Raw genomic sequence first — 10,164 nt, 5'->3', positions numbered from 1 at the left:
GCATCGGAGAGCGATGCTGGGACTGCTTCATCTCCTCGGCTTGCTATTTTCTTTGATTTGTCTACTTTCTCATGTTCCTCATCGTCGTCGTCATCATCATTATCATCATCGTCGTCGTCTTCGTCATCTGCAACTTCGTCTTCTACCGCATCCTCTTCCTCACTTCCGTTGCTCTCACTTTCGCTCTCACTATCCCCACTGTCATTCTCATCTTCATTTCCGCTTGCATCGCTTTCACCATCATCATCTCCATCCTTTTTCTTTCTTATTCTACCTTTCTTCAAGGCTTTTCCAGCTGCTAACAGCACACGACCTCCCCCTCGCGACGCAGCTTGGCGATAAGGTGAACCTGTACCGCTCGATCGCGAGCCCAGTACTATCTCGGGTTTTTCTTGTAGAGGTGGGAGCCGCTTTGGAGGCATCACAAATGTATAAATCAATATTGAAAATGCCAGTGATTTGAGAGCTTCCAGCTGGGTAAGTTTGATTACATAATCGTATCGAACTCTCGCATTAATCTCAGTTCGCCGACTGCAGTTGCACGATCATGGATGAGGTCTCCTGGACTTGTACTAAAAGACAGTTGGTATTTCAACTCAGCTCGACAGTCACAATGTCGTTTGACAATCACCCGCGTCCGTAATAACATCGACTGTCGCCTTGAGATTCTACCCTTCTGGAGTCTCTCACTAACCTCAGCATTGTACCTTGAGGGCGAGACTCTCCTTTCCACTGTAATGAATAGTTCTACATTGCTCTTCAGTATGTTTTGTCAGCGATTCATGTTTTAGTCGCTGGAACGGTATTCACGATACTGAGTAATGGGAGACCATATGTAACAATCTGCGGACCATGAATATATCGATACCTGAAAAACCAGTAGGGATGTGTTTGTTCAAAGCTTTAGGCAGCGAGCAACCGCAAAGTCTAATCTATTCTACTGCTGAATTTCTGCCACTTGTGGTTCATTTATAAAGCTGACGATGCAGCAATGAATAATCTATCGTGCATATCAACCCTATAAAGTGAAATTCACCCCACTGCGTCCGAATGCGTCTCTGCACACGGCAGGAACCAAGACGGCTATGGCGTCCTTGAAAACTTATCCTTCGGGCAGTCGCTGCTTGAACTCAATTGTGAGCCAACAGAGTTTAGCAGCGGGCTTCATACTGCGCTCTGCTTTGGACGCCGATCATTTGAGCCGAAGTGTGCGATTTACATATGTTTTGCTAGAGTGCAAAAGGGAATACTGAGGAGAAACGAGTCCAGGGCACAAGCTGAGGATGATCTGGGTTACGTAACCATGCTGGTCCTGCGCCACAATCGACCAGTCAACAGCATGGTGGTGGATCTGCAGCACTTGCATCGCCAGCACGATGGAACTGCCCAAGCTAGGAGTACAGTGCGCGAAGCCCGATTGCCGACGGCTAGGTAGCATGCGCATGTAAACACTCACGTAACATCATTTGGGCTCACTGCTCGAGCTAGACTTCCTGCCCTTTCCCTGCAACTTATGCTCCCTGACGTACTGGTAACTATCTGGTTTCATATTTGAGCAGTAGAATGGAGCATCATTCGAAATGAAATTGGTCCGTTTTATTATTGATAGCCTCGACCACCGACATGCAGAGGCACATGAATGTAAAAACTGGTCGGAAAAGAAGAAGGACATAGATGTATGTGATCTCTCCTCCCACCGAGTCGAGAACGATATGATCAAACTTGTTTTGTTGCTTGCGCTTCATTATAGCCAAGTTGCGGATCCGTACAAGAGGCATCCTCACAGAAGATTCCTTGCTCCTTTTCTTCATGTACAACTGCCGAGCTGTGGTCCGCCACCTGCCCCAAGTGTGCCAAGCAGTTTTGCTTAAGGTCAATAATGACAGCTACTCTGGTTCCAAGCGGCCAGAAGCAAACATCCCTCATTCTCAGCCAGGCACCGACACCCTCCCGATCACTCGTGTACAGCTCCTACCCAAAAAGATGTCAAAAGAGAGGAGAAGGAACAAGCCTACAAAGAGCTGATAGCGACACTGGCAACGTCATCGGAAAACGCAAGGCAAAAAGCGCTGGCGACAGAAAACCTAGCACCTAAAAAGAAGAGCAAGAAGCTGAATCCTACCATTGAATTGATGAAAATGAAAATGCATGCAAAGGTGGCGAGACACAGCAGTGATGCATGTTGATGACGAAACTGATGTTTCTAGTCCGTTCACAGGGGGAAAAGCCAGTACCACTCGAATCACGAGTATACTTTCGCATCTACTTCCCGTTGGAAAGCAAAATAGAGAATCAAGCAATGTTCTTTCATAAGGTAAGCGCGATTTGGTGTGAATTCGGCGCAGAAAGTCTCAGTGGCATGAGAAAAATTGTCTCTTGCAGGACTGGACAATTGGTCGCTTGATAGATAACATAGCCGCAGCGGTCAAAATACAAAACATGAATAACACGGGTCCCGAGGACAAGGTTCGTATGGACAGACAACAAGCTCATCATCATGGATCGTGTCGTAACTATGACTTGCTCCAGAAACTGAATTTATTCCATGGTGATACGGGAGGCCATCTTGCGACGGATGCTACCTTATCATCTTTGATTTCTACAAGACGCCTCCAGAGCGGACAAGCTCTGATTTTGGAGAGACACCAGGGGCCTACCATTCCTCTTACTGCCTATCTGTCCAACGAATAAAATGTCGCCGCTAGTTATCGATAATATGCGCTTCTGAATCTCTGTTTGGCAGTTGTGAGCGGCTTACATATGCCACAGAATGTTTATGCAGACACTTTGACAACAAATAATTTGATTTGTGTGCCTGGCCACGACAAACCAAATTTCAGCTCATCTTACTGCTGCGTTATGCCTTATCACATCTGAACTCACCAGTCCATATTGGCGGACACATTTTCGCGGCCTCCCCCGCACCCATCCCGTTACTCGTCGTGAACACACGACCCTACGCAAGTTCCAATTTAGTATCAAGACACTGTGACATCCCCATCTCAGGAACTCACCCATAAATAGCTGGTAAACCATATCCTAATTGCATCTGAATAATGAAACCGTCGAGTGTAGATCGGATGTGGCACAGGTAACAAGCCCACTAAAGTTCCACTTTGGAGGTACTCCAACACAGTCTTATCATCATTGATGCCCTTATCTAGGCACATCTGTTCGATCGTTGGGCCGAGGGAATCGACCAGTATGAGTATGACAGACAACGGCAGATGAGCCCGCCAGTAGTTGAACTGCAAGTTCGGTCAACCAGCTTTAACCATTGAGCTGCCAACAGCGTTCAAGTTCAATCACTTACCCATTCCTGATTGGGTTGAAACTTGCCCTTATCGTTGATAGGCGCAACCTGTCCATCTTTTCCGCCAGCCACAGGTCCCGAAGAGTGTTCAGCTGGTAGTTTGCCCTTTGCTTTTTCTGATAACTCTGTATCTGTCCCTGTAGAGTCACTCTCACTCTGGCGACGCTCTGATGCGGTTGCACTGTTGCTGCCATCCCCGTTGGTCGCGCTGGGTGCTTTACTACCTAATTGACCCTCCAACGACTCCGTCGATCGCGCCTCCTCTTCCCCTTCATTTTTTTCGGATTTTGTCGGCTGCTTTTGAGAATCTCCGCTTTGTTTTTGTGCTCGAATGGCTCGCACTCGATTCAACTCGCTAACAGCGTGCTCGTACGTAAGGTTATGCAAATCGTAGAACTTTTGCTTGTGTCGAACAATTGCGTAGACAAGATGAGTGTTGCCTGATCAAAAAGAGGATTGTAAGCAGGATCAGTCGATGAGAAGTGCGACGACCGTGAACTTGGAATACATAATAAATACCCGTGACTTGATACTGGAGAATGTTGTTAAACGCTTCCAACAGAAAAAAAACGTTCTTATGATTATGCTCGTTTGCAAGCATGAATGCCGGGTTTGAGAACAGGTTGAAGAGGCTGAGCAGTTTAGTAGCGGTGGTAACGTTGAGCGCTTTCACGAACGGGGATACGTTTGTCATCGCCGTTAGGAGATGTTCGTGTAGAGCCGCCATAGGCGAACGACTGGGCGTCGTCACCATTGTGTGAATGGCCTACAATGATGACAGTAATGATCAGCAACTAGATCACATATTCTTCTCCTAGACCGCGGCAGAGCCAGTGAACTCACCAAAAACATGAAATCCGCCCATGTTCCCGATGTAAAGTTCGGCACAGCCTTTGCTGCCGCTCCAACAGTATTGTAATCAAATAAGGAGTTGAGCTGGACTGCAAAATTGCGGTCCTGGGACAGTATATGTAAGATGAAGCAGCACATGCGGAGGAGACCGATCTGCGCTGCATTACGAGGTGTTCCTATCAGCTTTATGATCGTAGGTCAATTTTGACAAACTGGTACATACCTGGATCATTCCGTGCCTCTACCGCGAAGTACAGCACTGATGCAAGAATAACGAGAACTTTGTCGGTTTCCATTGCTTGGTGTGCGAATTTCTATGTATATCCCATATATGAGCTTCTATGCTGTGTTGCAAGCGAATAGCGAGACGCAACAGACCTCATTGTGCTCCACCAACTTCCAGAAGAGCATGAGTACTTCAACATGGATGTTGACCCGCTTGATCGATCCAGGTAGATATGTATTTGCCGCCTGCACAGGGGACATGAGTGATGCGCTTGTCATCAATATCCTTTCCATTCCATGCACCTACGTCCAACGGATTCTTTAGAACTCGGCAGAAGCCATCCATGAGGAGTAAAAAATCTTGCGGCCGATGCAGCTTGCCGGTGTAAAAGCAGAAGTCATTTCGCATGGTTTCGCGCTATCGTATGGCGATGAATTCATATGGCCTTGACATTAAACGACCCCAACCGTAAAATGTTGATCTAAAATACCTTAGACTCGCTGCTATTGGCTGCCGTTGGGGAAAATGACTGTGCTTCGCTGGAACTCGCGGTTGATGACCGACGACTGTGCTCAAGTGAGGGTCTTCGGCTATTGTCCTGACTATGAAAAAATGAACCTCGAATCCACTGCTAGTAGAGAGAGGGCCACAAGTACCTCTGAGAGGGCTGCGCCTGCGTTCCGCCTGGCCGAATATCCAGTAAGGCGACGAATGTTTGCAGACAAAGAGTTACAAGTTGTTCCTCCATGTTCGCAAAGAGCAGCTGAAGATGTCGTAAGTATGTGATACATTGCGGCGCATGAAGATCAAGTTACTCTGGTTCGTACATGATTATATGGCAGTGACACCCATCCCACCGGTTGGTAGTTAATTATTGTGTTCAACATGGAACAGAGCAACGACACAACCGCCTTTTTTTCCAGGCCGCATACAATGGCGTTGCCCCATCTGTTCTCAAACTTTAGCACCTTCGCCGCAGGGCAGTAGATTGTTCGAGATATAATTGTCAGCAAAAGGCGCATTGTCTCAGTTCGATTATTAATGTTGTCTCGGGTTGCGGCTGGCGGTTTGACTGCCACTGCAATGCCTTCTTGCCTAGTCGCCAGATCATTAGCTTCGAGTCCGGCGACAATCCAATAGTATCCCTGAGTACCAGATGCTGTACTGAACGCCACGTCCAGTTTTAGGGTCGGGAATTTCGGGCAAGGTGAATCTACAACGCAAGCGCTCCTGTAAATAGCAGTGCAGGCAGCCACCACGATTGTCCCTCTCTAGATATCTTACCCCCTGAAGAACAGTAGTTGCACGACTGCTTGACATAGCTTTGCTCCCAAGGGCTGTGCCCCATTTGCCACCTCCCAGAAGATTTTCCCCTCCAATTCGCCATTCTCAACTTCAAAAACGTATGGTAACAGGCGGGTCAAAATGCGAATGCAGTTCAAGACATCTCGTACATCGTCCGGGGTAGGACGCGTGGTCAGAGCCAAAAAGCTAAAAAGGCGACTTAACGTCTACAAGTTTCGTCGGTTGGAACGAAAGTGTCAAGCTTCCATTAGCACAAGAGGTGCATGGTTGCGCTTGGCATGCACTTGTGGATTCACCTTTCGTAACAACGTTTCCAGGTTTTCGACGGCTGTATCTCGAACTCTGCGTATATCCTTTGGCGCAAACAGGTTGAAAACATCCTCCGCTGTTTCTGGTAGGCGATAAAAGTTGCTCCAAAAGTCGTCGTTTGATTCGGGAATGCTCTGCCAAGAATTCGCAAGACCGTACGTCAAATGGGTGAGATCATTGGGCAAGCCAAGCGTCGCATCAGGCATTTCGTTACCTTCTGTTCGTAAAGTTGAAAGACACTCTTTCGAAAAGCAAGCTTACTTTCAGTTGCCCCCATCCTCAAACAGACTCTTATAATCGCCTGCAGCTCAACCAAGGCGCGGATGCTTGGTGGGATTGCCGTCAATTTGTCTGCGCGTTTGTGTGAGTCATACACAGGGCTGAACAGAACTCTCTTTAATGTATTTTTCCAACTTAAATGAATATTGACAAATCATAGGATATGTAACAAATATCCAACTTAACAAGATTCATAACTTCATCAACCAGTGTTACCCATTCCCATAGCAATACCTTGAATGGTCACTGACATCAGATCGCGCAACTGTGGATCTTCCTCCTTTCCAATTTCCTCGGCTTCACGCAAAAGACTCAAAGCTTCAACCTGTAACAGACTAAGCAATACAGAGGAGGTTAGCCAGATATACTTAGACCGCGACGTCAGAACTACCTACTTGATTGGGTCGGTGAACGGAAGGCGCGACTCCACGGCACGCCGCACGACAGGATCCGAGGCTAGAAGATCGTTCGATTGAGAAACCTCGAGAATGAGACGAATACATTGGTCGAGCCTCTCCCGAATGTAAGCTCCGACATGTCTCACAGCCTCAGGAGCCAACCGCGCGTCATAATATGCTATACGGCAGTTTTAGTCATATCGTGTGGTGTGCTATCAGTTAAGAAAACGTTGTGCGTACCAGATATCCTGGGATCCGCTTTTGCCAAAGTCATTTGAATGAGGTCCACCGTGGACTTGAAAAAGGGCCAATTGCGATACATCTCTCTTAGCAATCCCAACTTGCCGCTTTCTTTAGCTTGCGCGATGGCCTCGTCTATTCCCAACCACACAGGAAGGTGCGATCGCGTCTGGGTGAACGCAAAGATCCATGGAATGGCACGCAAAGTTTCAATGCCACCTGTAGCCCGCCGTTTGGCAGGTCTAGAGCCAATATTCATACTTCCTATCTCAGCTAAAGGAGTAGCAGAGCGGAAATAAGGAATGAAGTCTGGCATCTCCCGGACAACTCGCCGATAAAAGTCACAAGATGTATTTGACATTTGAGACATCAGTGCGCGCCATTCTGGCTTCGGTGGGTGTGGAGGCGCCAAAGTCGAGATCAGCGTGGCGGTAGTGTATCGTTCTAGCGTCTGCTCAGCGGTTCCTGTATGTCCAAACTATAGCGCATGTTAGTTTTCAACTAGCTTCAGCTGCTTGGAAAGCATGTTTAACGTACATGGTGATCAATAATCTCTCCCTGAATTGTGATTCTCATCCTGCCTTGCACAGTCCCGTTCGGCTGTGAGAGGATGGCCAAGTGCTGCGGACCTCCTCCTCTTCCAACGCTCCCGCCCCTTCCGTGGAACAGCGTCAATTGCACTCCATGCTTTTCGCATGTACGTACAAGTTCTTCTTGTGCATTGTATAGACCCCAAACTGACGTAAGCCGACTCCCATCCTTGGCGGAATCCGAGTAGCCCAACATCACCTCCTGCCTTCCATTAATGGACTTGCGGTAATATTCAACCGACAATAACCGATCAATTGTGGATGACGCATTTTCCAAGTCTGCTTTCGTCTCAAATAAAGGAGCAACGCGCATCGGCTCTTGGATACCTGCAATTTTTTGCAGAAGGGCGACGGCCAGGATATCAGACGGCGTACGAGCCATAGATATCACGTATGCTCCCAACGCGTCCGTTCCGACTTTGGACAGCATACGGAAGGTAGCCACGACTTCTTTGACGTTTTCCGAAACGTTGTCTGTACCGGTACAACTTTCAGGCCAATCATGGGGAACCAACGGGCGGCGGTTTTGCAGCTCTGATGTTAGCAGCTATTAGATATAGTGTTGTTCAAAATGACATGAGCAAAGTACCCCGCGAACCTTTTATTAACCACTCTTGCTTTTGCTCTTCAGACCATTGATTGTACGATCCGACCTCGAGCCATTGCGTTATAGCATCCATTGCTTCTGCGTGGCGCTCAGACTCCTGTCGTATATCGAGCTTAACAAGGGACAGCCCAAATGCAGAGATGCGTCGTGCGAGATTTCGCAATCGTCCATTCGCCACCAAATGGTCTCCGCATTCTACAAGCGATCTATGACAAAGTAGCAAGGGTTCTAATAAATCCTTCGAATGCGAGATGAAACCGGGTGGAGGTGGTGGCGGATTGGGGACCCCTATTGCTTGCTGCAAATATTCTTCCGTCACCTTGCATCGATCGCGTAGGACTGTAAGCAGCAACCGATATGGTTCGTCGCGAGGGACATTACCCCTCGGGAAAGTGAGGTTTGTCTTTCGCGATGAGTTAACGATCACATCTTCGGGGATTTCCGCTACAACCTTCTGCAGCTCGTCGTTGCACACAGTCATACTGAGGTCAAACATCAATTTATCCACTTCAGCATATATGAGAGTCGCGGCACGCCAACGACAAAGTTTGATGACGTCCCGAGTCACATCGGATGTGACAAAGGGATTACCATCGCGGTCGCCTGGGAGACCCATCGTTACAAAAATGAGTACGGAATATGATTGGAATTTTGTTATATTTACCTCCAATCCAGCTTCCAAATGTAATTAGTGTGCTATCAATTGGCAATGGTGGCTGTCCAATCTCGGCTAGGGCATGATCGACGGTTCCCATAAAATTTGGCAAGGATGTCCAAATAGTGTTCTCGATAACCATGAGAGCGTTACGAGCTTCGTCCTCCGGCGTTGGTTTGATTCTCCGAACCGTGTTTGTTTGCCTTGAAACGGACACTCTGTTACTGAAAGGTTTGTTCACGTATACCGGCGAGTCTTACCAAGCAGCGAGGATTTCACCTTCCAACGTGTTGCGAAAGTCGACTTCTTCTTGTGGAGTCCTTTTCAGAAATGGCATATTAGCTCTTTGCTGCTGAACGTACGGAACATCGAGATCCAGATAGAAATCACGACGTACATAATAGTCCGGTCTCGGACGGCCAGAAGATTGGCAATATGAAGGTACTTATCTAGTAGAGTGCGCCGCGCTGCTTGGGTTGGATGAGCAGTCAGAACCAGATCAACTTGCTGTTTCAGCAGTGTGTCGCGGATCTGTTTCGGAGTAAATCCTTTTGGCAAATCCCATTCTCAGCAACCATTCAACGTCGTAACTAGAACAGTTACAGTTACCTTGTGATGCTAGGAGATTGAAGGCATCACGGCAGGTTTGCCGGTAGGAGAGCGAACTTTTTCCACTGCGATAACCTCGCCACCTGCGTACTCGGTGCTGACGCTCAGCGATATCCGCCAGAGTCAAAAATTCTTGAAAGGCTCGTGCAATCTCCAAATAATCACTTGGATGCTTAACATCGCGAATATGCGCCAGCAATTCCGTAAACGTTTCATCAGATGGGTTCGTAAAATATCGTCGTGATGCGTGTAGAAGCTCATCGACCTTTGCAGCCAACTTGTCAGGCGCCCCGCCTGCAATGCTGGCATGTTCTTTGATGATGTGTAGCAAAATGTCAGAGAGGAGCAGGATATCTTCCTGCATAATAAAGGTTATAAGATTCAAACAAAGCGATCCAGCATAAAAAACCTGTACGTACTCTCAGCGGGGCATTGAAGTCTACAGCATCGCCATGAGTAACTTCGCTACTTATCAGCGTCGATATCAGTTCCTGCATTGACCCGCTTTTGGAGGTGCTTGCACTTGACGGGGAAGAGGGTAATGCATGTCCATCAATAGCAGTATCTGTTCCATCTTCTGGCATTTTAACGACCAGGCTGCGTTGTTGAAAATCAAACAAGATGAAGCTGAACAAGATGTCAAACAGAAGAAGAGGGAGGAAGGGCTTATAGATGGATAAGATGTGACATGCGATAGTGACGCGCATGTTCATTAAACTAAATATGGCTATATTGCTGATGACATCCCTCGGGGAATATCGATCTAGCATAACCAGCGACG

General features: G+C 47.6%; 3 protein-coding genes across 3 annotated transcripts in view; 1 reads left to right on the top strand and 2 right to left on the bottom strand.

Annotated features, from left to right (window-relative positions):
* SPPG_09192 (uncharacterized protein) overlaps nt 1-422 on the bottom strand; it is a gene marked incomplete at its 5' end in the record, with an annotated part of 2,393 nt that extends 1,971 nt beyond the window's left edge. Inside the window, one exon of the mRNA XM_016757349.1 lies at nt 66-422. Within this exon, the coding sequence (XP_016608108.1) occupies nt 66-422 (357 nt within the window). The remainder of the gene's footprint in view (nt 1-65) is intronic.
* Nucleotides 423-1,339: 917 nt separating this feature from the next.
* Nucleotides 1,340-2,691, top strand: SPPG_04409 (uncharacterized protein; the record flags this gene model as incomplete). Its single annotated transcript, XM_016752649.1, has 8 exons — nt 1,340-1,431; nt 1,489-1,531; nt 1,563-1,676; nt 1,751-1,872; nt 1,937-2,156; nt 2,219-2,314; nt 2,383-2,466; nt 2,530-2,691. The coding sequence occupies 8 exons, from the start codon at nt 1,340-1,342 to the stop codon at nt 2,689-2,691; spliced, it is 933 nt and encodes a 310-aa protein (XP_016608107.1).
* Nucleotides 2,692-2,774: 83 nt separating this feature from the next.
* SPPG_04408 (uncharacterized protein) lies at nt 2,775-9,967 on the bottom strand (the record flags this gene model as incomplete). Its single annotated transcript, XM_016752648.1, has 26 exons — nt 2,775-2,815; nt 2,884-2,956; nt 3,015-3,248; nt 3,314-3,753; nt 3,833-4,079; nt 4,157-4,323; nt 4,389-4,479; nt 4,544-4,636; nt 4,698-4,808; nt 4,882-4,993; nt 5,048-5,154; nt 5,219-5,486; nt 5,545-5,604; nt 5,676-5,902; nt 5,993-6,139; nt 6,220-6,356; nt 6,519-6,619; nt 6,680-6,860; nt 6,923-7,400; nt 7,460-8,046; nt 8,111-8,722; nt 8,784-8,977; nt 9,035-9,094; nt 9,172-9,322; nt 9,384-9,741; nt 9,803-9,967. 26 exons carry the CDS (start codon nt 9,965-9,967, stop codon nt 2,775-2,777), a joined length of 5,442 nt encoding a protein of 1,813 aa, XP_016608106.1.
* Nucleotides 9,968-10,164: the final 197 nt, after the last annotated feature.

Source organism: Spizellomyces punctatus (genome assembly GCF_000182565.1).
Source record: "Spizellomyces punctatus DAOM BR117 chromosome Unknown supercont1.7, whole genome shotgun sequence".
NCBI lineage: Eukaryota > Fungi > Chytridiomycota > Chytridiomycetes > Spizellomycetales > Spizellomycetaceae > Spizellomyces > Spizellomyces punctatus.
Note: the sequence above shows the minus strand (reverse complement) of the source record. Positions and strands in the feature narration are given on the sequence as shown.